This window comes from Oncorhynchus mykiss, chromosome 29 (assembly GCF_057628025.1).
Source record: "Oncorhynchus mykiss isolate SJ-2025 chromosome 29, ASM5762802v1, whole genome shotgun sequence".
NCBI classification, from domain to species: domain Eukaryota; kingdom Metazoa; phylum Chordata; class Actinopteri; order Salmoniformes; family Salmonidae; genus Oncorhynchus; species Oncorhynchus mykiss.
Window position 1 is genome coordinate 2,596,818 of NC_143050.1, and position 27,915 is coordinate 2,624,732.

At 44.5% G+C, this 27,915-nt stretch overlaps 2 protein-coding genes and 1 long non-coding RNA gene across 20 annotated transcripts in view; 1 reads left to right on the plus strand and 2 right to left on the minus strand.

The window, feature by feature from the left end:
- The window catches only part of tpte (transmembrane phosphatase with tensin homology), a 25,738-nt gene extending 24,616 nt beyond the window's left edge, over window positions 1-1,122 (minus strand). For 4 of the 18 annotated variants that reach the window (XR_016493162.1, XM_090226316.1, XM_090226328.1 and 1 more), the window contains exon 1: window positions 711-979. The gene's annotated coding sequence lies outside the window, so the exon portion shown is untranslated. Of the gene's footprint in view, window positions 1-710 lie in introns of all 18 variants that reach the window. The other 14 variants (XM_090226321.1, XM_090226330.1, XM_090226327.1 and 11 more) reach the window with 10 other exon arrangements.
- LOC149970316 (uncharacterized) overlaps window positions 1-3,418 on the plus strand; it is a 3,710-nt gene extending 292 nt beyond the window's left edge. Inside the window, exon 2 of the long non-coding RNA XR_016493164.1 lies at window positions 2,313-3,418. This is a non-coding gene — a long non-coding RNA (uncharacterized LOC149970316). The remainder of the gene's footprint in view (window positions 1-2,312) is intronic.
- A 9,288-nt stretch (window positions 3,419-12,706) lies between these two features.
- The window catches only part of thsd1 (thrombospondin, type I, domain containing 1), a 53,601-nt gene continuing 38,392 nt past the window's right edge, over window positions 12,707-27,915 (minus strand). Inside the window, exons 6-11 of the mRNA XM_090226313.1 lie at window positions 24,150-24,260; window positions 22,881-23,215; window positions 21,289-21,450; window positions 19,746-20,160; window positions 14,578-15,142; window positions 12,707-13,976 (exon numbers count right to left, since the gene is read on the minus strand). Coding sequence (XP_090082439.1) covers window positions 13,212-13,976; window positions 14,578-15,142; window positions 19,746-20,160; window positions 21,289-21,450; window positions 22,881-23,215; window positions 24,150-24,260 — 2,353 coding nt within the window. The 3' untranslated portion in view covers window positions 12,707-13,211. The remainder of the gene's footprint in view (window positions 13,977-14,577; window positions 15,143-19,745; window positions 20,161-21,288; window positions 21,451-22,880; window positions 23,216-24,149; window positions 24,261-27,915) is intronic.

Here is a 27,915-nt window from a genome sequence, read left to right on the forward strand (position 1 = left end):
CACCGTTGGATGCAACGGTTGATATACGGCTTAATGCTTACCCTAAAATGTACTAAATCAAGTCTAGTCACATCATTGCGCACATGTTGACTGTGGCCTATAACTAACAAAATACAGCTCAATTGAATTAACATGAAATTGACTTCAATAGTATTGAATTACATAGTATAGGCTATTTATCTTGTAATGCAGTCATCTCGGGTTTCATTTGAAGCATATTTTTGGTTTTATCGTTCGCTTGTTTGTAACAATTGCAAAGACATGGTAACTATTTGTAGTCAACTTCACAACTAAGTTATCAGCGGTCACAGAAAGACAGATTAACATATTGATTCTGTTGAGCCTAGATCTTCGGTGAATAATTTGACGCGGTATATGACCAAAAAAAACGCATCTGCCGACGCACCGTTCTACGTGTGGTCTGAAGCAGTCGGTAAAATAACGAGCGGTGTCCAGTACAACTTTAATAAAGACGGTTTTAGGGAAGATTTAAACGACGACTTATTATGATGCTTCTGGGGAAACCATCCACTGTAGTTGACACCCACACACGGTCCGGCAGAAAGCGCTCAGAATAAAACGGGATCTCTGACCGAAACAAAACACACATTCCAAAAACACAGTCTACACTTGTTGCTGTATTTTTGGAAGAACGGATGAAAGGTTAACCACAAAATGATCTGGAAAGTTGTGGCTACAATGTTACAAACCTAACGACTCTCTTTCAGCAGCGTAGAAGAGTACCGTGGTGCAACTCTCTCGCCTTGTTTTCCGTTCGTTTTATTTTCTTTATCCAAACGAATCACTGTTAGTGAACCGGGTCGCCTGCATCGGTATATGTGTGATATCCAACTCCGATTAGGAAGTATACGAACCTAGTCTTGTGACTGTTCGAGAAGAAGGTTCAAAGGTTCACCGAGGTATTTTTTCCTTCCATCCTCCTATTCCTCCTCCACTCTCTGCAAACGTAGCGGTTTTCAACTTCCTGACAGGCAGATCGCTCAAGTGTCACTTCGAAATTTAACGTCTAACCGTATTCTGAGGACGTCGAGAAATGCCTTCAAAAACCAGACACTAGGGCAACAATGGGCGCTATTATCGTCAAGAAGGCTTGCGTTTCGCAATGGGGTGGCGGATGGGTGTAATGCCATTACTCTGGATCAGAAGGTCACGTGTTCAATCCCAGTGCTGGACACACATTTTGTATGTTTTAACCCAAACCCAAACCTTAACCATTCGGACTGAATGCCTAAACTTAACGTTTTACAGTTCTTGCCGATTGCTGACACACTGAAAGTGAATACTGAGACAAAAGCATCAAGACCTTAACATTTGTAATCATGCCTTTAAACAAAAGGCACCAAAAGTACAAACTCATTTTCTGCTTTGCACTTTGGTTGCATTTCTGAAACACACTACTTACAAAACACTACACACTGTTTCTTACAATGGACACTTCGTTCAAGAATGAAATCTCTTGCAATCATTGGGAAAACCGCTTCTATTCAAAATGAAAAACATACCTGAAATTGGCAACACCCACACACACACACACACACACACACACACACACACACACCCCCCCCCCCCACACACACACACACACATGAAAACACTTCTACAGTAATTGAACACCAATTAGTCTGAGCCTTACCACCACAAATAGACCTCAGGTATGATCACCTCTTTTGTGAGAACTTTGCAAACATGGAGGCAGTGAGAGGGAGAGAAGGAGGACCAGGCAATAGACAGAGACATATTTCCGACAACATTAGGGCCACTTTGGTGGACCGTGTCATAAATTATGTCCTAACGATAAGGGAGGGGGAGAGTCCAGCCCAACCTGAGCCGCTACACGGTAGCATCCAGAATACAGACATTTAGACTGAAGAACAGGTATGTCTTCAACTTTCTACACTAGACTGTACCTATGGAATTGTTGCATATCACAGTACAATACAATGTAGTCCTACAATATTAGGCTTATGCTCCTCAGTGAACCAAAACAATAGATGTAGTACTGTGAAGTTCATGTAATACAGTTGATGTTACTGTGTACAGTATGACAGTACAGTATGACAGTACAGTATGACAGTACAACAGTTCAGTATGACAGTACAGTATGACAGTACAGTATGACAGTACAGCAGTTCAGTATGACAGTCCAGTATGACAGTACAGTATGACAGTACAACAGTTCAGTATGACAGTACAGTATGACAGTACAGCAGTTCAGTATGACAGTCCAGTATGGCAGTACAGTATGTAACAATAAACTAACCAATGACATCCTATTCTTGCATTTTCTACAGAACTGCCAGACGACCTCCTGTGGGTGGAAGGCAACGTCTGTTCACCATGATCAGGAACTGGCCGTTTGTGTTGGCAAACAACATCCGCCCACATCAACTACGAGAGCAAATCATCGCAGATCACACAACGTTCCATAATAATCAACCAGGACGTCGACACTCTGCCGCCATCTTGGGTCAACACCATCCGCCCACATCAACTACGAGAGCAAATCATCGCAGATCACACAACGTTCCATAATAATCAACCAGGACGTCGACACTCTGCCGCCATCTTGGGTCAACACCATCTTACGATGAAGCAGCTGTCCAGGGTTTCATTTAGTCATAGTGAAGGTCTTTGACTATGTACAAGTGTCACTGTACTACACTGTAATGGCAGTGCGTTGTGTTCTATTGGCTCTGCATTCAGACAAAATACAGTATGTGACCTAGGCAGGTGCCCCCATTCTGAGAGAGGGGTGTGTTGTCTGTGGGGGCACCTGCCTTGTCTGCAAGCAATGGAAGAGGCATGCACCCTATTCCCTATATAGTGGGGTCAGTCCAGGGTTGGATACACAAGGCAACCGTCGCCTAGCCAGGGATGACATGGCTTGTGATGTGGCCAAACCCTAACAGAAGCCGGGATCCATAAACCACCCACCCCTACAATATTTAGGTTTTGTTTACCATTGCACTGTAATTACTTTTGTTTGTGAGTTTACAGTAACTTATTGTATTGATTACTGTACTGTAAAAAAACGAACAATTTAAACAATTTATTTCTGAAGCCTTTCTATTTTTGTTTAATTTGACCTTTTTAACTAGGCAAGTCAGTTAAGAGTAAATTCTTATTTACAATGATGGCCTAGGACAGGGGCAGAACGACATTTTTACCTTGTCAGCTTGGGGATTCGATCTTGCAATCTTCCGGTTACTGGCCCAATGCGCTTACCACTAGAGGCTACCTGCCGCCCCGGTGTAAGTAGATGTACAGGAGCAATCTTTCACGACACAATTAAAAAGGTATACAATGTACTGAAGACGTCAGTATTTTGATAAAGTACGTCCGTGTGTTGCTGCTTTGAAAGAGTAATTCAAATGGTCCAATAAATCATTTTGAAAAATAATTTAAGTTTTGATTGCAGAGTTTCATTTTGACAGAAGTAAGATGTTTATCCCCGAGTGTTGTCTCATTTGGCTTGTGTGTTACGTTGATACACAACGAGCCAAATTCCACAACAAGAGTGTAAGCAATCGCAAAAAAAAACTAACCCTAACTATTAACTTCAAAATTTGACGTTTGGAGAAACGTGGATTAAAAATCGAATTCTGCAGCACTTTTGAGTTAAGACTTCAGTCTGCAATGCTCCTCTCTCCTGCTGTAGGCGTGCTGATGGTGCTGCAGCACACCCTGAAAAGTAGTCCACTGGGCCTTTTAATAGTCCTGTATTAGCAGAAATGTATTCCAGTGGCCATGCCCCTCACTGCACTGTCTGCTGGTCGGTCCAAATCAATGGCCTTGTTTTATTCTACTTCATGTACAAACTTATATTCACTTTAATACAATGAATATGCCAATAACCTTGTGCGCCGATTCTTTCACAAAAGTTTCCTGTTGCAAATGGTAAGGCTTCTGAGAATCAAAGGGAATTAATTGCACTGCACCAACTCTTCATGGGGGAATTTAATCACAAAACGTACCCGATGACAGTTATCTAAAATGAACACGTGCTATTTCAGATGTAGGAACCCGATGATGTTGCAGATACCTGGTTTTTAATCCAGCGAGGGGGGAGGGTAGGCAAAGGTTTGTGCATCAAAACACCAACACGGGTTCCAAATGCCTCCCTATATAGTGCACTACTTTAGACCAGAGTCCTATGGAACCATATTCCCTATATAGTGCACTACTTTAGACCAGAGCCCTATGGCACCCTATTCCCTATATAGTGCACTACTTTAGACCAGAGCCCTATGGCAACCTATTCCCTATATATAGTGCACTACTTTATACCAGACCCCAATGGCACCCTATTCCCTATATATAGTGCACTACTTTAGACCAGAGCCCTATGGCACCCTATTCCCTATATAGTGCACTACTTTAGACTGTGTGTGGCTGTGTGTCGGGTTGAGTGTCAACTTTTCAGGCTATTGTGGCTTTTGACACAAAACAGCTCGGTCCACTTTCCCCAACAGGTTGGACGTGCTAGAAGGTCTGACATTCTCCTCTCCGCTATCTGAAATCTCAAAATCAGAACGAAAATAACTTTTACCGATCAAGAATGACACCTGTTTGAGGAAGCGAACCAACTGCTTTTCTTCCAGACTGTTTGAAACGACATTCTGACCACTTTCCCAACAAGTTAGACGAGTATGAAAATCTTCCACCATTTTTTTGGTTTTCTGCCATTCAAATCTAAAATCAGAAAACGTATTCCACGAAAAACATTTAAGAGCTAAAGCCTCACAGCTTTACTTTACACACAGTTACAATCTCACGGTTGTTATCCCATCTTTTGTCCAGTTCTTGGTAAATATATTGAAAGTTAAACCCTTTAATTTCTTTCCAGGTTCCTGGTACAGTTGACACATTAAAACTCACAGCAGGGGAATGGTAGTTCAGACGTTTATCATACAAACTAAAATGTTTTTTTTTATACAATAATAAACGTTTATTTATTTAACCAGGCAAGTCAGTTACGAACTAAAATGTTATCATACAATAATAAACCAGCATTCTAACTAAACATGGTTCCCTGATGTTTATAGTTGATCATCCTGAAATTGTAATAAATCATAAAAAACACTAATACTGTAGTAGTACAGTCGGTGTTGTATACAAAAGCAATATATAGAAAATACACTTAGAAAATATGAAAAGTACAAGTTCTTTGGGTAAAAGCTTAGAATACACATCATTCTCTCATAACACTAATGAGCAATACAAACACATCACTCTCTCATAACACTAATGAGCAACACATTCACATCACTCTCATAACACTAATGAGCAACACAAACACATCAATCACTCATAACACTAATGAGCAACACAAACACATCATTCTCTCATAACACTAATGAGCAACACATTCACATCACTCTCATAACACTAATGAGCAACACATTCACATCACTCTCATAACACTAATGAGCAACACAAACACGTCACTCTCTCATAACACTAATGAGCAACACAAACACATCAATCACTCATAACACTAATGAGCAACACAAACACGTCACTCTCTCATAACACTAATGAGCAACACAAACACGTCACTCTCTCATAACACTAATGAGCAACACAAACACATCAATCACTCATAACACTAATGAGCAACACATTCACATCACTCTCTCATAACACTAATGAGCAATACAAAACACATCAATCTCTCATAATACTAATGAGCAACACAAAACACATCATTCTCTCATAACACTAATGAGCAACACAAACACATCAATCACTCATAACACTAATGAGCAATACAAACACGTCACTGTCTCATAACACTAATGAGCAACACAAAACACATCAATCAAATGTAATTGATCTAATAGTGACATAACATCGCCTCAGTAGACAGGACTCACTCCACAGTGTAGGACAGTAGGGATATATGATGGCGTCAGGATGAAACAGAGAGCAGGGCCTGAAAAGAGAACAGACCTGATTGGCAGAACATGTAACAGTATTTGGTAACATTCTAACGTGTGCCCATCGTGTCATGTGGTCACAGTTCTTGTCAATTAAAACCCCAAAAGAATTGCATCTCTATCCGAGAAGCTCACCGTGTCACATCTCTATCTGAGAAGCTCACCGTGCCACATCTCTATCTGAGAAGCTCACCGTGCCACATCTCTATCTGAGAAGCTCACCGTGTCACATCTCTATCTGAGAAGCTCACAGTGTCACATCTCTATCTGAGAAGCTCACAGTGTCACATCTCTATCTGAGAAGCACACCGTGTCACAGAAGGAAGGACGGACAGTTCCTTTTTGGCAGGAACGGTAACATGATTTGAGAAGCTCCGTGTTGCAGACAGACAGACAGACAGAGACAGACAATCTGGTGTGACTGACATCATCGCTCTAATATCCAAATGGTGGTGACATTTGACTCCCAGCATCATAATACGTATGTCATAAAAGATTACATTTAATTAATTAATTTATTTAACCAGGCAAGTCAGTTAAGAACAAATTATTATTTACAATGACGGCCTAGAAGGGGAACAGTGGGTTAAACTGCCTTGTTCAGGGGAACAGTGGGTTAAACTGCCTTGTTCAGGGGAACAGTGGGTTAACTGCCTTGTTCTCAGGGGAACAGTGGGTCACAGCCTTGTTCAGGGGAACAGTGGGTTACTGCCTTGTTCAGGGGAACAGTGGGTTAACTGCCTTGTTCTCAGGGGAACAGTGGGTTAACTGCCTTGTTCAGGGGAACAGTGGGTTAACTGCCTTGTTCTCAGGGGAACAGTGGGTTAACTGCCTTGTTCAGGGGAACAGTGGGTTAAACTGCCTTGTTCAGGGGAACAGTGGGTTAAACTGCCTTGTTCAGGGGAACAGTGGGTTAAACTGCCTTGTTCAGGGGAACAGTGGGTTAACTGCCTTGTTCTCAGGGGAACAGTGGGTCACAGCCTTGTTCAGGGGAACAGTGGGTTACTGCCTTGTTCAGGGGAACAGTGGGTTAACTGCCTTGTTCTCAGGGGAACAGTGGGTTAACTGCCTTGTTCAGGGGAACAGTGGGTTAACTGCCTTGTTCTCAGGGGAACAGTGGGTTAACTGCCTTGTTCAGGGGAACAGTGGGTTAAACTGCCTTGTTCAGGGGAACAGTGGGTTAAACTGCCTTGTTCAGGGGAACAGTGGGTTAACTGCCTTGTTCAGGGGAACAGTGGGTTAACTGCCTTGTTCTCAGGGGAACAGTGGGTCACTGCCTTGTTCAGGGGAACAGTGGGTTAACTGCCTTGTTCTCAGGGGAACAGTGGGTTAACTGCCTTGTTCAGGGGAACAGTGGGTTAACTGCCTTGTTCTCAGGGGAACAGTGGGTTAACTGCCTTGTTCTCAGGGGAACAATGGGTTAAACTGCCTTGTTCTCAGGGGAACAGTGGGTTAAACTGCCTTGTTCTCAGGGGAAAAGTGGGTTAAACTGCCTTGTTCTCAGGGGAACAGTGGGTTAAACTGCCTTGTTCTCAGGGGAACAGTGGGTTAAACTGCCTTGTTCTCAGGGGAACAGTGGGTTAAACTGCCTTGTTCTCAGGGGAACAGTGGGTTAAACTGCCTTGTTCTCAGGGGAACAGTGGGTTAAACTGCCTTGTTCTCAGGGGAACAGTGGGTTAAACTGCCTTGTTCTCAGGGGAACAGTGGGTTAAACTGCCTTGTTCTCAGGGGAACAGTGGGTTAAACTGCCTTGTTCTCAGGGGAACAGTGGGTTAAACTGCCTTGTTCTCAGGGGAACAGTGGGTTAAACTGCCTTGTTCTCGGGGGAACAGTGGGTTAAACTGCCTTGTTCTCGGGGGAACAGTGGGTTAAACTGCCTTGTTCTCGGGGGAACAGTGGGTTAAACTGCCTTGTTCTCGGGGGAACAGTGGGTTAAACTGCCTTGTTCTCGGGGGAACAGTGGGTTAAACTGCCTTGTTCTCGTGGGAACAGTGGGTTAAACTGCCTTGTTCTCAGGGGAACAGTGGGTTAAACTGTCTTGTTCTCAGGGGAACAGTGGGTTAAACTGCCTTGTTCTCAGGGGAACAGTGGGTTAAACTGCCTTGTTCTCAGGGGAACAGTGGGTTAAACTGCCTTGTTCTCAGGGGAACAGTGGGTTAAACTGCCTTGTTCTCAGGGGAACAGTGGGTTAAACTGCCTTGTTCTCAGGGGAACAGTGGGTTAAACTGCCTTGTTCTCAGGGGAACAGTGGGTTAAACTGCCTTGTTTTCAGGGGAACAGTGGGTTAAACTGCCTTGTTTTCAGGGGAACAGTGGGTTAAACTGCCTTGTTCTCAGGGGAACAGTGGGTTAAACTGCCTTGTTCTCAGGGGGCAGAACAACAGATTGTTACCTTGTCAGCACGGGGGATTCCATCTAGCAACCTTTCGGTTACTGGCCCAACCTGCCGCTCACAACTTGTCATGAAACACATTTAGACCTGTTGTGACACACATTGCATTATTTCATGTCTGGTTATAACACCGACATAAGTGTCAAAACCCACAACAGTTGTTATTGTATGGCTGGCTATGACACCTACATAAAAGTGTCAAAGCCCACAAAACCGACCACACGAGGCAAAACATTCCATTACACCATGGCCTGTGTGTCAACAGTATGTTTATGTTATATAACATTTTCTGAAATTAACCATATTAAAATGATCATTGTAAAATGGCTCACACATTGGATGTCAGACATGCAGCTACCCCAGTGCTCTGTTTCTGATGACTGGGATGAATGTAGGAGCAGGACAAGACACCCTCTTATGTGACTGATGACTGATATAAGGACATGTACGTGATAGGCCTATCTGGCTTATATGATTATGATGGTCATAATGCTTCTTGGCATAACAAAGCAATTGTACGGTGTTGAAAATAGTTTTGCTGTGCTGACGTCATAGGTACGAGACGGAGCCGCTGTTAGCACGGCTGTGCTGAGGTCATAGGTACGAGACGGAGCCGCTGTTAGCACGGCTGTGCTGAGGGCATAGGTACGAGACGGAGCCGCTGTTAGCATGGCTGTGCTGACGTCATAGGTACGAGACGGAGCCGCTGTTAGCATGGCTGTGCTGAGGTCATAGGTACGAGACGGAGCCGCTGTTAGCATGGCTGTGCTGAGGTCATAGGTACGAGACGGAGCCGCTGTTAGCATGGCTGTGCTGACGTCATGGGTACGAGACGGAGCCGCTGTTAGCATGGCTGTGCTGACGTCATGGGTACGAGACGGAGCCGCTGTTAGCATGGCTGTGCTGAGGTCATGGGTACGAGACGGAGCCGCTGTTAGCATGGCTGTGCTGAGGTCATCGGTACAAGACGGAGCCGCTGTTAGCGTGGCTGTGCTGAGGTCATGGGTACGAGACGGAGCCGCTGTTAGCATGGCTGTGCTGAGGTCATGGGTACGAGACGGAGCTAAAAAAGTTATTTTGCACACCCTCGAGTGTACAATAGCTTTCCAACAAAGAATTACCAATTAAATAAAACACATTACTTTGATGAATTTAGTCATAGAGCAACCGTAGATGTGTCGGGACTATGTTAGGTTGAGACGCGACCCAGTCGTTAAGTCTTTGTTCTGTATCTATGGACGCAACCCAGTCGTTCGTTCTAAATGTTTCGTTGCCAGCTTGCTTGCTAGCTAGCCAACTTCACAGCTAACACAATCGCTTCTATCCCTTTCTTGCTAGCTAGCCAACTTCACAGCTAACACAATCGCTTTTATCCCTTGCTTGCTAGCTAGCCAACTTCACAGCTAACACAATCACTTCTATCCCTTTCTTGCTAGCTAGCCAACTTCACAGCTAACACAATCGCTTTTATCCCTTGCTTGCTAGCTAGCCAACTTCACAGCTAACACAATCGCTTCAAACTGAAGCTGGTAAGACAGCAAACTAGCTGCACTTCATGTTGTTTGTATACAGTATATCTATAAAAAATGATGCTGATTCATGTTGTTTGTATACAGTATATCTATAAAAATTATGCTGATTCATGTTGTTTGTATACAGTATATCTATAAAAATTATGCTGATTCATGACTTTTACTGGCTGAGAAAAAATGTCTTGTCCAGACACATTAATAGGAGAGCTAGTGGAAATCGAATTTCAATATATATATTTTTTGTAATTTTATTTTTTTTATTGTCGAGAGACATACGGCAACATTTTAACAAACCCCCGTTGTTGCAAACTAAATGTAGGCTAGAAGCAAGGGGAGATTATGTCTAGAATAATTTTACAGAGGAAAACAATTTCATGAATTGGCTGGCTGGGCTGATGGGACAATGGATACATAGGGATTTGTCAGATGGAACAGAAAACAAGATACCCATTTTTGCGTCACCTGTGCTAAACGATTCGTTTTGGCCAACCTGTTTTAGAAAGTGTATTTTCTTAGTCCAAGCAAAGTGACACAGGATGGGTCGTAATGGTTCATCACAATATCATCACAATATCATAAGTTGTATTTATTATTTAAGTTATTTAAAATATGATAAAACATTGCAACAAGAAAGGATTTTCTTTAAGAAACAAACTTTCAAACAAAACTAATTTTGAGTAAATGTGGGTTTTGACACTTAAGTGGGTGTCACAACCGGCCATAAAATAACAGGTGTGACGCAAAGGATTTACTGACGATACCAGACCAGGCCCAAATCCCCGTTATTCGCCGATACAGGGGACGCAGATCCGGGAGCCTTGTGAGAATGTGTTGGCGAGTGGGTAACCAACCAACGTGGAATCATTGAAGATTAAACTGGATGAGCTCCGTTCGGAACTATCCTACCACCCAGACATTAAAAACTGTAATTATCTTATGTTTCACTGAGTCGTGGCTGAATGACGACATGGGGATAACAAACAGCAGCCTCTGGTAAGACAAAGGGTGGTGGTCTGTGTCTGTGTGTGAATAACAGCTGGTGCACAAAATCAAATATTAAGGAAGTCTCGAGGTTTTGCTCGCCTGAGGTAGAGTACCTCGTGATAAGCTGTAGACCACACTATCTAGTGTGTGATCACATCAACACCATCATCCCAGCAAACCTAGACCCACTCCATTTTGCATACCGCCCAAACAGATCCACAGATAACTCAATCTCTATTGCACTCCACACTGCCCTTTCCCACCAGGACTACAGGAAAAGGAGGACCGAACACGCCCGCATTCTCATCGACAGGGCTGCAGTGGAGCAGGTTGAGAGCTTCCAAGTTCCTTGGCGTCCACATCACCAACAAACTATCATTTGGCATGGGTCCTCAGATTCTCAAAAGGTTCCACAGCTGCACCACTGAGAGCATCTGGTTGCACCATCACGCGCATGTTGATTTTGTCCATCCACACCAGAAGCGATCAGGACACTCAAGTTGAAATATCAAAACAAACTCTGAACCAACTATATTAATTCGGGGACAGGTCGAAACACATGAAAATATTCATGGCAACTGCTTGGCCTCCGACCACAAGGCGCTACAGAGGGTAGTGTGAACAGCCCAGTACATCACTGGGGCCAAGCTTCCTGCCATCCAGGACCTCTATACCAGGCGGTGTCAGAGGAAGGCCTTAAAAATGACCAAAGACTCCAGCCACCTTAGTCATAGACCGTTCTCTCTGCTACTGCACAGCAAGCAGTACCGGAGCACCAAGTCTAGGACCAAGAGGCTTCTAAACAGAATGCCATAAGACTCCTGAACAGCTAATCAAAATGGCCACCCAGACTTTTTGCATTTAACCCCCTTTGTTTTTGCACTGCTGCTACTCGCTGTTTATTATCTATGCATAGTCACTTCACCTACATTGGTGGAAAAAGTAACCAATTGTCAAACATACCTTAATAGAAAGTTACTCAAGTAAAATTGAAAGTCACGCAGTAAAATACTATTTGAGTAAAAGTCTAAAAGTATTTGGTTGTAAATATACTTGCAGTAAGTATCAAAAAGTAAATGTAATTGCTAAATTTTACTTAAGTATGCAAAAGTACAAATCCCTTATATTAAGGAAAACAGACGGCTTCATTTTCTTATCTTTAAAAAAAAATCACGGATAGCCAGGGGGCACGCTCCAACACTCAGACATAATTACAGATAGCCAGGGGGCACGCTCCTACACTCCTACATAATTACAGATAGCCAGGGGGCACGCTCCTACACTCCTACATAATTACAGATAGCCAGGGGGCACGCTCCAACACTCAGACATAATTACAGATAGCCAGGGGGCACGCTCCTACACTCAGACATAATTACAGATAGCCAGGGGGCACGCTCCAACACTCAGACATAATTACAGATAGCCAGGGGGCACGCTCCAACACTCAGACATAATTACAGATAGCCAGGGGTACGCTCCAACACTCAGACATAATTTACGAAAGATGCATTTGTGTTTAGTGAGATCAGAGGCAGTAGGGATGACCAGGTGTTCTCTTGTGTGTGAATTGGACCATTTTCCTGTCCTGCTAAAGCGTTCCAAATGTAACAAGAACTTTTTGGGTATAAAAAGTACTTTTTTATTTTTAGGAATGTAGTGAAGTCAAAGTAAAAGTTGTCAAAAATATAAAAATTAATGTAAAGATACCCCAACTTTAAAGTACCTTGACTAACCTGTACCCCCTGTATATAGCCTCGTTATTGTTACTTTTTAGAAAAGTATTATTGTTTTATTTTATACTTTAAGTTTATTTAGTAAATATTTTCTTAACTCTTATTTTTATTATAACTGCATTGTTGGCTAAGGGCTTGTAAGTAAGCATTTCACGGTAAGGTATACGTGACAAATACAATTTGATTTGATGATAGTGTTACGATCATGATGATAAGTTATGTCAGCTGTTGTGACATGGTTATAACTGTGTCATAACGTGTTATGATGCTGGTGTCAAGCGTTACCCAAAGGGTTTTCAGTAAAAGAGTAAAAAAAAAAAAGGCTCAGTCATGTCTTTACAACTTCCTCCTCTCCTCTCCTCCGCCTCCTCTTCTGGGCACCTTCCAGGCAACAAGACAGGTCCCCCTCTCCTCTCTTCCTCCTCCTCCTCTTCTGGGCACCTTCCAGGCAACAAGACATGTTCTCCTCTCCTCTCTTCCTCTTCTCCTCTTCCTCCACTGGGCACCTTCCAGGCAACAAGACAGCTCCTCCTCTCAACCCCTGCTTTTCTTTCCTCTCTTCAGTGTCCGTTAACCCTCTCCTCTCCTCCCCTCTAGGTGTGTACAGGTCAGAATTCATCCTCTCCCAGGTATAGCGAGGTCATATCTAGATCCAGCATGCATTGCTCTGCCTCAGTCAGTCCATAGGGGGAGTCTCCAGACAGAGGAAGAGACCTGCACCTCCCCTTCCTTTGTTCACTGGCAGACACGCTAAATGTGGAGCTGCGCTGCCTCTGCTGCTGTTGGTTATGGCGCCCCTGCTGGTCGGAGGCGGTGTTGCAAGACTGAGCTTCTCTCAGCTTCCTGGCCAGGATATTTCTCTGAATCGGGGAAGGGCCTCGACGGTTCCAGTTGTGTTCTGCCCGCTCTGCCCGGTCCGGGGTGAGGTAAGCAGGGCAGCCACGAGACCCCACCCCTGGTCCTAATCCTGGTCCACCTATACCTGAAGTCCCACCTCTCTCTCCTCTATCTTCACCACCTTCTCTTCGATCACCAATCCTCCGCCTCTCCCTCTCCAGGGTGAGTTCAGTGTTGCTAAGCAGCTCAGATCCTAACATGGCCGCCGTTGTAGTGTTGGTCTCTGTGTGTTTAGGGTCAGAGATCAAGTAGGTGTTGTTGTTTTCAGCGTGTTTGGGTTTGTTACTGGAAAACAGAGGACATCCAGTCTCCACCCAGGGTCTTCTCCTGTCGTCCCCAGGCCAAAGGGGTCGCGGTTCGGGCCTTGCCCAGTCAGGGGTGCTCTGCTCTGGGATGGGATAGGCTGGGTTCTGGGTCTCCAAGGTTCCTCGGGTCCTACAGCTGCCCTCGGGGAGGGTCCTGGTGCGGGGACCCACCTGAATTAATTAATAGATGAATGTCTGAATTAATCATCAATTGTGCATATATACACTGTCATTTGAGTACAACAATACATACATTAAATATTATCAAGGAATAAAAACACAAAGCCTACTGACTTATTTCCATTGTGGTCCAGGTTATTACCTTCCTGGTTGTTATTGGTTATTACCTTCCTGGTTGTTATTGGTTATTACCTTCCTGGTTGTTATTGGTTATTACCTTCCTGGGTATTATTGGTTATTACCTTCCTGGGTATTATTGGTTATTACCTTCCTGGTTGTTATTGGTTATTACCTTCCTGGGTATTATTGGTTATTACCTTCCTGGGTATTATTGGTTATTACCTTCCTGGTTGTTATTGGTTATTACCTTCCTGGTTGTTATTGGTTATTACCTTCCTGGTTGTTATTGGTTATTACCTTCCTGGGTATTATTGGTTATTACCTTCCTGGTTGTTATTGGTTATTACCTTCCTGGGTATTATTGGTTATTACCTTCCTGGGTATTATTGGTTATTACCTTCCTGGGTGTTATTGGTTATTACCTTCCTGGTTATTATTGGTTATTACCTTCCTGGGCATTATTGGTTATTACCTGGGTCTGACTCCTCTCCCTGTGGGGGCGACATGGGGCTGCTGGAGGAGGTGGGGGCTTGGTGTCGTGAAAGCTGGATGTCCGTCTGCAGTTTGGGTTTTTCTGGTACGAGTTGGAGGGAACGCCTCCTCCACCCATCCCTCCTAACCCAGTCCTCTCCACCATCTCCACCCAGTCTGCCGTGCGGTCTCGTCGTTGGGAGCTCCCGCCACCTCCAATCCTACCTTCTCTCATGTATCCGGCCACGGGAGGCCCCAAGACGAGCTCCACCCTGGGGCTCAGTCTGTCTGGCAGAGTAACCGAGCTGCGCTGTGGGACCCTGTGCTCGGGGAAAGGGGCGGTGATACGAAACCGGCTCAGATTAGAATCTTCTTCCTGGAGGTCCAGGGGGCTGGGGTTGGGGCCGAGCCCAGGGAGGGTGAACCCTGGCTGGGTAGGAGTGGAGGTGGGCGAGTCCTCCAGAAGAGTGTCGTGGACAGGGCTCTGTGAGACGTGATAGAGCTGGGTGGCTTCCTTTAAACCTCTCTTCTTCATCTCTTTTAACTGCTGCTGGGCCAGACGATACCTGGATAGAATACAGTCATATAGTTAACCCTACAGCTGCTGCTGAACCAGACGATACCTGGAGAATACAGTCATATAGTTAACCCTACAGCTGCTGCTGAACCAGACGATACCTGGAGAATACAGTCATATAGTTAACCCTACAGCTGCTGCTGAACCAGACGATACCTGGAGAATACAGTCATATAGTTAACCCTACAGCTGCTGATGAACCAGACGATACCTGGAGAATACAGTCATATAGTTAACCCTACAGCTGCTGCTGAACCAGACGATACCTGGAGAATACAGTCATATAGTTAACCCTACAGCTGCTACTGAACCAGACGATACCTGGAGAATACAGTCATATAGTTAACCCTACAGCTGCTACTGAACCAGACGATACCTGGAGAATACAGTCATATAGTTAACCCTACAGCTGCTGCTGAACCAGACGATACCTGGACAGAATACAGTCATATAGTTAACCCTACAGCTGCTGCTGAACCAGACGATACCTGGATAGAATACAGTCATATAGTTAACCCTACAGCTGCTGATGAACCAGACGATACCTGGATAGAATACAGTCATATAGTTAACCCCTACAGCTGCTGCTGAACCAGACGATACCGCAGTCATATAGTCAGAAGGTTATTATTTCAATTGATCAGCAGTTTTAAAATGTGTTGATGAATCCAAGCGAGAGAATGAATAGGTTTATTAGTGCGCTTGTTTCAGCAAACATGCTGACTAGCCCGTCCGTGTGCTCCATCCGTGTGCCTGTTGATTTTGTCCTGGACACGCAGGTTGAAGTATCAAAACAACGTATGAACAAACTGTTTTCATTTGGGGACAGGTCGAAACACATGAAACACTCATGGTAATTTAGCTAGCTAGCTTGCTGTTGCTAGGTAATTTGTCCTATTTAGCTAGCTTGCTGTTGCTAGGTAATTTGTCCTATTTAGCTAGCTTGCTGTTGCTAGGTAATTTGTCCTATTTAGCTAGCTAGCTTGCTGTTGCTAGGTAATTTGTCATATTTAGCTAGCTAGCTTGCTGTTGCTAGGTAATTTGTCCTATTTAGCTAGCTAGCTTGCTGTTGCTAGGTAATTTGTCCTATTTAGCTAGCTTGCTGTTGCTAGGTAATTTGTCCTATTTAGCTAGCTTGCTGTTGCTAGGTAATTTGTCCTATTTAGCTAGCTTGCTGTTGCTAGGTAATTTGTCCTATTTAGCTAGCTTGCTGTTGCTAGGTAATTTGTCCTATTTAGCTAGCTTGCTGTTGATAGGTAATTTGTCCTATCTAGCTAGCTTGCTGTTGCTAGGTAATTTGTCCTGGGATATAAACATTGGGTTGTTATTTTACCTGAAATGCTTTTTTTTCCTGGATCTTTGTAGAATTTTGAGTCGCACAGAATCGTGTGTTCTCTACGATAATGAATCCACAGATGAAAGGGGAAGTTAATCTCTCCTTCAGTCTTCTGTGGACTTTTTATGGCAGTTGGCAACCAACTTTAAGGTGCATTATCACCACCAACCGGACTGGAGTGTGGGCCTCAGTTCAGCTTTTAAATCCCCCACGTGGGTATGTGCTCCTAACAACCAATGAGGAGATGGGAGAGGCGGGACTTGCAACACATTCAAGTGCTACAGGAACAAAGTTCTATTTTGGCGCCTGGCTTCGCAGATGCTTGACGACGCTCGCCCAGTTTGGATAAAATGATTGAAAAAAACGTGTATATTTATTATGCAACATTCACACACTTAACGCAAGTGGTGTGATGCCAGTGGTGTACTTCAGCTAGAATACTACAGTTATTCCCCGTACTTCAGCTAGAACACTACAGTTACTCCCCGTACTTCAGCTAGAATACTACAGTTATTCCCCGTACTTCAGCTAGAACACTACAGTTATTCCCCGTACTTCAGCTAGAATACTAGTTATTCCCCGTACTTCAGCTAGACCACTACAGTTATTCCCCGTACTTCAGCTAGAACACTACAGTTATTCCCCGTACTTCAGCTAGAATACTAGTTATTCCCCGCACTTCAGCTAGAACACTACAGTTATTCCCCATACTTCAGCTAGAATACTACAGTTATTCCCCGTACTTCAGCTAGAACACTACAGTTATTCCCCGTACTTCAGCTAGAATACTAGTTATTCCCCATACTTCAGCTAGAACACTACAGTTATTCCCAGTACTTCAGCATCTACCCCTACAGTTATTCCCCGTACTTCAGCTAGAACACTACAGTTATTCCCCATACTTCAGCTAGAACACTACAGTTATTCCCCGTACTTCAGCATCTAACCCTACAGTTATTCCCCGTACTTCAGCTAGAACACTACAGTTATTCCCCATACTTCAGCTAGAACACTACAGTTATTCCCCGTACTTCAGCATCTAACCCTACAGTTATTCCCCGTACTTCAGCTAGAACACTACAGTTATTCCCCATACTTCAGCTAGAACACTACAGTTATTCCCCGTACTTCAGCTAGAACACTACAGTTATTCCCCATACTTCAGCTAGAACACTACAGTTATTCCCCGTACTTCAGCTAGAACACTACAGTTATTCCCCATACTTCAGCTAGAACACTACAGTTATTCCCCGTACTTCAGCTAGAACACTACAGTTATTCCCCGTACTTCAGCTAGAACACTACAGTTATTCCCCGTACTTCAGCTAGAATACTAGTTATTCCCCGTACTTCAGCTAGAACACTACAGTTATTCCCCATACTTCAGCTAGAATACTACAGTTATTCCCCGTACTTCGGCATCTACCCCTACAGTTATTCCCCGTACTTCAGCTAGAACACTACAGTTATTCCCCATACTTCAGCTAGAACACTACAGTTATTCCCCGTACTTCAGCATCTAACCCTACAGTTATTCCCCGTACTTCAGCTAGAATACTAGTTATTCCCCGTACTTCAGCTAGAACACTACAGTTATTCCCAGTACTTCAGCATCTACCCCTACAGTTATTCCCCGTACTTCAGCTAGAACACTACAGTTATTCCCCATACTTCAGCTAGAACACTACAGTTATTCCCCGTACTTCAGCATCTAACCCTACAGTTATTCCCCGTACTTCAGCTAGAACACTACAGTTATTCCCCATACTTCAGCTAGAACACTACAGTTATTCCCTGTACTTCAGCTAGAACACTACAGTTATTCCCCGTACTTCAGCTAGAACACTACAGTTATTCCCCGTACTTCAGCTAGAACACTACAGTTATTCCCCGTACTTCAGCTAGAACACTACAGTTATTCCCCATACTTCAGCTAGAACACTACAGTTATTCCCCATACTTCAGCTAGAACACTACAGTTATTCCCCATACTTCAGCTAGAACACTACAGTTATTCCCCGTACTTCAGCTAGAACACTACAGTTATTCCCCATACTTCAGCTAGAACACTACAGTTATTCCCCGTACTTCAGCATCTAACCCTACAGTTATTCCCCGTACTTCAGCTAGAACACTACAGTTATTCCCCGTACTTCAGCTAGAACACTACAGTTATTCCCCGTACTTCAGCTAGAACACTACAGTTATTCCCCATACTTCAGCTAGAATACTACAGTTATTCCCCGTACTTCAGCTAGAACACTACAGTTATTCCCCATACTTCTGACTCAGAACACTACAGTTATTCCCCATACTTCAGCTAGAATACTACAGTTACTCCCCATACTTCAGCTAGAACACTACAGTTATTCCCCGTACTTCAGCATCTAACCCTACAGTTATTCCCCGTACTTCAGCTAGAACACTACAGTTATTCCCCATACTTCAGCTAGAACACTACAGTTATTCCCCGTACTTCAGCTAGAACACTACAGTTATTCCCCATACTTCTGACTCAGAACACTACAGTTATTCCCTGTACTTCTGACTCAGAACACTACAGTTATTCCCCGTACTTCAGCTAGAAGACTACAGTTATTCCCCATACTTCTGACTCAGAACACTACAGTTATTCCCTGTACTTCTGATTCAGAACACTACAGTTATTCCCCGTACTTCTGACTCAGAACACTACAGTTATTCCCTGTACTTCTGACTCAGAACACTACAGTTATTCCCTGTACTTCTGACTCAGAACACTACAGTTATTCCCTGTACTTCTGACTCAGAACAGTCCTAAAGCCTTTTAAAATATATATATATATATATATATATATATATATATATATATATATATATATATATATATATAAATATATATATAAATATATATATAAATATATATATAAATATATATATATATAAATATATATATAAATATTTATTTATTTATTTATTTATTTATTTATATATATATATAAATAAATAAATAAATAAATAAATAAATAAATAAATAAATAAATAAATAAATAAATATATATATATATAAATACATGTTTTTTGTTCAATGTTTCGCAGACGACACATCAATTGTCAGTTATGAGATGATTAGTTCCAGCCAAGCAATCTGATTGGTCAAAATTTGACTGTCAAAGTGTATTTGTGGAGCACACTGTATTTTGTGAACATATATTAATTATAGTAATACATTAAATTAAAAACATAGATGCGAAATTAACAAACCAACTCTACCTACCCGAAGATTGGCGGTAGCACCTTCTGTCCCGATGGAGACAGTCTATCTGGGTCCTGAACCAGGGGAATAACCAGAGGAGGGGGTTGAGGCAGAGGTTTGCACCCCAGGTTAGGCCTTTCGTTCTGGGCTAGCCCTGGCCCTGTGCCCCCCTGGCTGTCGGAGAGGCTGGGTCTCTGGAGGCTGTTCCCACAGATGGAGGCCTCGTCAGAGAGTTTACGTCCCCCAGGCGAGTGCATCGATCCGCGGCGGACCGAGCTACACTGGGGTGTCCGGCAGAGTTTACGCCACAGGGTGACCAGGATGGTCGCTAGGATGACCGCCAGACACAGGGATATACCGGCCACGACTACCAGGTTACCACCGAGTAAGGAGGAGGCTGGAGGAGGCGGGAGGGACGGAGAGGGAGCGGGAAGGACTGGAAAACAGAGAGAGATGGAAAGAGGAAGTGAGAAGGGGATAGGGAGAGGAAGTGAGAAGGGGATAGGGAGAGGACGTGAGAAGGGGATAGGGAGAGGACGTGAGAAGGGGATAGGGAGAGGAAGTGAGAAGGGGATAGGGAGAGGACGTGAGAAGGGGATAGGAAGTGAGAAGGGGATAGGAAGTGAGAAGGGGATAGGGAGAGGACGTGAGAAGGGGATAGGGAGAGGACGTGAGAAGGGGATAGGGAGAGGACGTGAGAAGGGGATAGGGAGAGGACGTGAGAAGGGGATAGGGAGAGGACGTGAGAAGGGGATAGGGAGAGGACGTGAGAAGGGGATAGGGAGAGGACGTGAGAAGGGGATAGGGAGAGGACGTGAGAAGGGGATAGGGAGAGGACGTGAGAAGGGGATAGGGAGAGGACGTGAGAAGGGGATAGGGAGAGGAAGTGAGAAGGGGATAGGGAGAGGACGTGAGAAGGGGATAGGGAGAGGAAGTGAGAAGGGGATAGGGAGAGGACGTGAGAAGGGGATAGGGAGAGGAAGTGAGAAGGGGATAGGGAGAGGAAGTGAGAAGGGGATAGGGAGAGGAAGTGAGAAGGGGATAGGGAGAGGACGTGAGAAGGGGATAGGGAGAGGACGTGAGAAGGGGATAGGGAGAGGACGTGAGAAGGGGATAGGGAGAGGACGTGAGAAGGGGATAGGGAGAGGACGTGAGAAGGGGATAGGGAGAGGACGTGAGAAGGGGATAGGGAGAGGACGTGAGAAGGGGATAGGGAGAGGAAGTGAGAAGGGGATAGGGAGAGTAGAAAGAGAGAGAAATAGATGAGGGGATGGGGACAAGAGAAACAAGGTTAAGTTAGATGATTGAGGAAATCAGTATGACATCATTGAGGATAAGCCTATGAGCATAAGACAATGAAAATATGTATTGTTAGTTAAAAATATGTCTTTTCACGTCTTGTGGTGATAGGGAAGTGACATTACTGGGGATAAAGATAAAACAGAAAGGAGAGAGAGTTGGAGGGAGATACTGCATGACTGAAGATATGAGGAATATATAGAAACAGAGTTGTAAAGGAGAGAGAGAGTTGGAGGGAGATACTGCATGACTGAGGACAACATACCTGTACAGTCTTCCAGTGAGCAGAGAGACTGTTCCTTGACCATGCCGGTGCACTGCATACTTCCACCACCGGAGGGCAGCAGACACTCTCGCACTCTCTCCCTCACCCCCTCTCCACAGCTCACACTGCACACGCTCCACGCCTGCCACACACCCCATGACTCTACGGAGAGAGGGGGGGGGGGGGGGGGGGAGCAAGAGTTTTTTGGGGGATCGAGCGAGAAATCACATACAGTAGCTCTCTAGCTGCTGAAAAAGAAATGCTGGTCAGTGCTGGTCTGATGCTGGTCTGATGCTGGTCAGTACTGGTCTGATGCTGGTCAGTGCTGGTCTGATGCTGGTCTGATGCTGGTCTGATGCTGGTCTGATGCTGGTCAGTGCTGGTCAGTACTGGTCTGATGCTGGTCAGTGCTGGTCTGATGCTGGTCAGTGCTGGTCTGATGCTGGTCAGTACTGGTCTGATGCTGGTCAGTGCTGGTCTGATGCTGGTCTGATGCTGGTCAGTGCTGGTCTGATGCTGGTCAGTGCTGGTCTGATGCTGGTCAGTGCTGGTCAGTGCTGGTCTGATGCTGGTCTGATGCTGGTCTGATGCTGGTCAGTGCTGGTCAGTGCTGGACTGATGCTGGACTGATGCTGGTCAGCGCTGGTCTGATGCTGGTCAGTGCTGGTCTGATGCTGGTCAAGCTTTTTCTGATGCTGGCCGAGCTAGCATGGAGTTAAGGTTAAGGTTAGGGCTAGAATATAGCAGTTAGGGTTTGCGTTCAGGGTTAGGGGTGTAGAGACATGGTTGGGTCAGGGTTAGGAGTGTTGGGTCAGGGTTAGGGGTGTTGGGTCAGGGTTAGGGGTGTTGGGTCAGGGTTAGGGGTGTTGGGTCAGGGTTAGGAGTGTTGGGTCAGGGTTAGGGGTGTAGGGACATGGTTGGGTCAGGGTTAAGAGTGTTGGGTCAGGGGTGTTGGGTCAGGGTTATGGGTGTAGGGACATGGTTGGGTCAGGGTTAGGGGTGTTGGGTCAGGGTTGGGTCAGGGTTATGGGTGTAGGGACATGGTTGGGTCAGGGTTAGGGGTGTTGGGTCAGGGTGTAGGGTCATGGTTGGGTCAGGGTTAGGGGTGAAGGGTCAGGGTTGGGTCAGGGTGTAGGGTCATGGTTGGGTCAGGGTTAGGAGTGTAGGGTCATGGTTGGGTCAGGGTTAGGAGTGTAGGGTCATGGTTGGGTCAGGGTTAGGAGTGTAGGGTCATGGTTGGGTCAGGGTTAGGAGTGTAGGGTCATGGTTGGGTCAGGGTTAGGAGTGTAGGGTCATGGTTGGGTCAGGGTTAGGAGTGTAGGGTCATGGTTGGGTCAGGGTTAGGAGTGTAGGGTCATGGTTGGGTCAGGGTTAGGAGTGTAGGGTCATGGTTGGGTCAGGGTTAGGAGTGTAGGGTCATGGTTGGGTCAGGGTTAGGAGTGTAGGGTCATGGTTGGGTCAGGGTTAGGAGTGTAGGGTCATGGTTGGGTCAGGGTTAGGAGTGTAGGGTCATGGTTGGGTCAGGGTTAGGAGTGTAGGGTCATGGTTGGGTCAGGGGTCATGGTTGGGTCAGGGTAAAGTTGTGTTCCTACCTGCGTTCCTGTTTACCACCAGGCAGGTCTGTGCTGGACTTGGGGAGCGGCTGAAGTTGAGCACAAATCTGAAGCAGTATTTATTCCTTCCTGGGTCAAACACCGAACAGTTGAATTCTGTCTCGTTCTCCCCCTGTGTCAGCCAATTAAACGCCAGTGGAACGGAGGGGGGCGGGCCCTCTGCCCCTACACCCCCTTCACCTGCTCCCCCCGCCCCTGTGCCCCCCTTTCCCTCGGACCCCACACCTCCGTCCCGGAATAAGAGGACCTTGCCGCTGATCAGAGCACAGGGAGGGGTCACCAGGCGTACAGATATCGCTCCCTCACAGCCTGACCTGGACGAGGAGGAGGAGAATCCTTACAAAACGACATCTATAATGTTTAAACTGGCTGCAGAAGTTGTGCCAGGATTAAATCACTGCCACCTAGTGAGGTTAGCATAGGGCTAACATGCACCATGTAATCTTATGGGACCAGCTACAAGTTTGCTTTCTGTCACATGCAAGTAAATCGACAATTTTGATTGGCTGATTCGCATTATGTGCGTGAGAACTTGTTTAACTTTTAAATGCTTGCTTATGTTCGCAAGTATGGCTCCACTGTATTCTGGTTCAATACAATACTTTGCAAAAGTGTGTGTGTGTGTGTATGTGAGTGTGTGTGTATGTGTGTGTGTGTATGTGTGTATGTGTATGTGTGTGTGTGAGTATGTGTGTGTGTGAGTATGTGTGTGTGTGTGTATGTGTGTGTGTGAGTATGTGTGTGTGTGTGTATGTGTGTGTGTGTGTGTGTGTGTGTGTGTGTGTGTGTGTATGTGTGTGTGTGAATGTGTGTGTGTATGTGTATGTCTATGTGTGTGTGTATGTGTGTGTGTGTATGTGTGTGTGTGTGTGTGTGTGTGTGTGTGTGTGTGTGTGTATGTGTGTGTGTGAATGTGTGTGTGTATGTGTATATGTGTGTGTGAATGTGTGTGTGTATGTGTATGTCTATGTGTGTGTGTATGTGTGTGTGTGTATGTGTGTGTGTGTGTGTGTGTGTGTGTGTGTGTGTGTGTATGATGTGTGTGTGTGTATATGTGTGTGTGTGTATATGTATGTATGTATGTATGTATGTATGTATGTATGTATGTATGTATGTATGTGTGTGTGTATGTGTGTGTGTGTGTGTGTGTGTGTGTGTGTGTGTGTGTGTGTGTGTGTGTGTGTGTGTGTGTGTGTGTGTGTGTGTGTGTGTGTGTGTGTGTGTGTGTATGTGTATGTGTGTGTGTACCTGTAGGAGTTTATGTTATCCACCAGTAACTTATAGGAGAAGATCCTGGAGAGGTAGAGAGGGCCAGATGACTTGACATCCTGGTTTGTGTGAGGGGAGCGCAGCGCCACCCTGTAATCAAATAAAATACAACTTTATTTATACCACACATTTCCAACAATACATTGCAGTGCTTCACACTCACATAAAACAGATAACACAATATAATAAAATTTTTAGACAAGAAGGAAATAGACGACCGCCCACAGATAAAATGTGACGCAGCATGACTAAGCTAAATGCCATGCTGTATATAATACACACTCAGTAGACAGTTTATTAGGTACACCAGCCTATACAGGAAAATGGTTCCCTCCTACAGACAGTGAGTCACATGTCTTGCTATATAAAGCAGGCAGACAGGCATCAAGACATTCAGTTACTGTTCAGTTGAAAGTTAGAATGGACAGAACTAGTGGCTAAGAGACTTTGAGCGTGGTACGATCGTCGGTGCCAGGCGCTCCGGTTCCAGTATCTCAGAAACGGACTCCCTACTGGGCTTTTCACGCACGACAGTGTCTAGGTTTATATGAGAACGGAACGACAAACAAACAACATCCAGTGAGCGGCAGTCCTGTGGGTGAAAACAGCTCGTTGATGAGAGATCGAAGGAAACAGACAAGAATCATACAAGCCAACAGGTGGTCCACAAACAGGCCCATAACGGAGCAGTACAACAGTGGTGTGAAGAACGCCATCTCTGAACACATAACTGGTCGATCGTTGTAACGGATGGGGGTGTTGCAGCAGACGACCTCATCGGGTTCCACACCTAGCAGCTCCAGTGGGTAAAGTCACAGGAAGTAGTTTGATGGAGCTGCAATCTATTTTTTATTTTCTTTCAGACGGGGGCCAATTTATCTCTATGTGAAAACCCCGATCGTCTATTTCCTTATTAAAAAGTGAATAAAGACTTGTGTGGTGAGTTTCTCTCCTCATTTGATACTAAAGAAATGAACCACCACAGCTGATACACATTTTGTGTCTTTGTTACGTTGGAGTTTGTGAGATAGTATCTTTGTCCATTCCTGTGTGTACCGGTAGGCGTTAACCAGTAGTTTATAAATCGGGCCACTAATACTAGTAAAGGCCCAGTGGACTACTTTTGAGGATTTTATATACAGTGGGGCAAAAAAGTATTTAGTCAGCCACCAATTGTGCAAGTTCTCCCACTTAAAAAGACAAGAGGCCTGTAAATTTGCACAATTGGTGGCTGACTAAATACTTTTTTGCCCCACTGTGTGTGTGTGTGTGTATGTGTATGTGCATGTGTATATGTATATACATATATACACATATATATACATACATATATATACATACATATATATACATACATATATATATACACATACACATACATATACACATATATATACACATATATATACACACACACACACACACACACACACACACACACACACACACACACACACACACACACACACACACACACACACACACACACACACACACACACATACATACATACATACATACATACATACATACATACATAAATATATATATATACATACATACATATATATATATATATATAGTACCCTGCCACCACGGAGTATATATACAGTACCCTGCCACCACAGAGTATATATAGTACCCTGCCACCATGGAGTATATATAGTACCCTGCCACCACGGAGTATATATATAGTACCCTGCCACCACGGAGTATATATATAGTACCCTGCCACCATGGAGTATATATAGTACCCTGCCACCACAGAGTATATATAGTACCCTGCCACCACGGAGTATATATAGTACCCTGCCACCACAGAGTATATATAGTACCCTGCCACCACGGAGTATATATATAGTACCCTGCCACCACAGAGTATATATAGTACCCTGCCACCACGGAGTATATATATAGTACCCTGCCACCACAGAGTATATATAGTACCCTGCCATCATGGAGTATATATAGTACCCTGCCACCACGGAGTATATATATAGTACCCTGCCACCACAGAGTATATATAGTACCCTGCCATCATGAGTCCATGGAGTATATATAGTACCCTGCCACCACAGAGTATATATAGTACCCTGCCACCACGGAGTATATATATAGTACCCTGCCACCACAGAGTATATATAGTACCCTGCCACCACGGAGTATATATATAGTACCCTGCCACCACAGAGTATATATAGTACCCTGCCATCATGAGTCCATGGAGTATATATAGTACCCTGCCACCACAGAGTATATATAGTACCCTGCCACCACGGAGTATATATATAGTACCCTGCCACCACAGAGTATATATAGTACCCTGCCACCACAGAGTATATATAGTACCCTGCCACCACGGAGTATATATATAGTACCCTGCCACCACAGAGTATATATAGTACCCTGCCACCACGGAGTATATATATAGTACCCTGCCACCACAGAGTATATATAGTACCCTGCCATCATGAGTCCATGGAGTATATATAGTACCCTGCCACCACGGAGTATATATAGTACCCTGCCACCACAGAGTATATATATAGTACCCTGCCACCACGGAGTATATATATAGTACCCTGCCACCACGGAGTATATATATAGTACCCTGCCACCACAGAGTATATATAGTACCCTGCCACCACGGAGTATATATATAGTACCCTGCCACCACGGAGTATATATAGTACCCTGCCACCACAGAGTATATATATAGTACCCTGCCACCACGGAGTATATATATAGTACCCTGCCACCACAGAGTATATATAGTACCCTGCCACCACGGAGTATATATATAGTACCCTGCCACCACGGAGTATATATAGTACCCTGCCATCATGAGTCCATGGAGTATATATAGTACCCTGCCACCACAGAGTATATATAGTACCCTGCCACCACAGAGTATATATATATAGTACCCTGCCACCACAGAGTATATATATAGTACCCTGCCACCACGGAGTATATATATATAGTACCCTGCCACCACGGAGTATATATATAGTACCCTGCCATCATGGAGTATATATATAGTACCCTGCCACCACGGAGTATATATATATAGTACCCTGCCACCACGGAGTATATATATATTACCCTGCCACCACGGAGTATATATAGTACCCTGCCATCATGAGTCCACTTAGTATATATAGTACCCTGCCATCATGAGTCCATGGAGTATATATAGTACCCTGCCACCACGGAGTATATATAGTACCCTGCCACCACAGAGTATATATATATAGTACCCTGCCACCACAGAGTATATATATAGTACCCTGCCACCACGGAGTATATATATAGTACCCTGCCACCACGGAGTATATATAGTACCCTGCCACCACAGAGTATATATAGTACCCTGCCACCACAGAGTATATATAGTACCCTGCCATCATGGAGTATATATATAGTACCCTGCCACCACAGAGTATATATAGTACCCTGCCACCACAGAGTATATATAGTACCCTGCCATCATGGAGTATATATATATAGTACCCTGCCACCACGGAGTATATATATAGTACCCTGCCACCACGGAGTATATATATATTACCCTGCCACCACGGAGTATATATAGTACCCTGCCATCATGAGTCCACTTAGTATATATAGTACCCTGCCATCATGAGTCCATGGAGTATATATAGTACCCTGCCACCACGGAGTATATATATATAGTACCCTGCCACCACGGAGTATATATATATTACCCTGCCACCACGGAGTA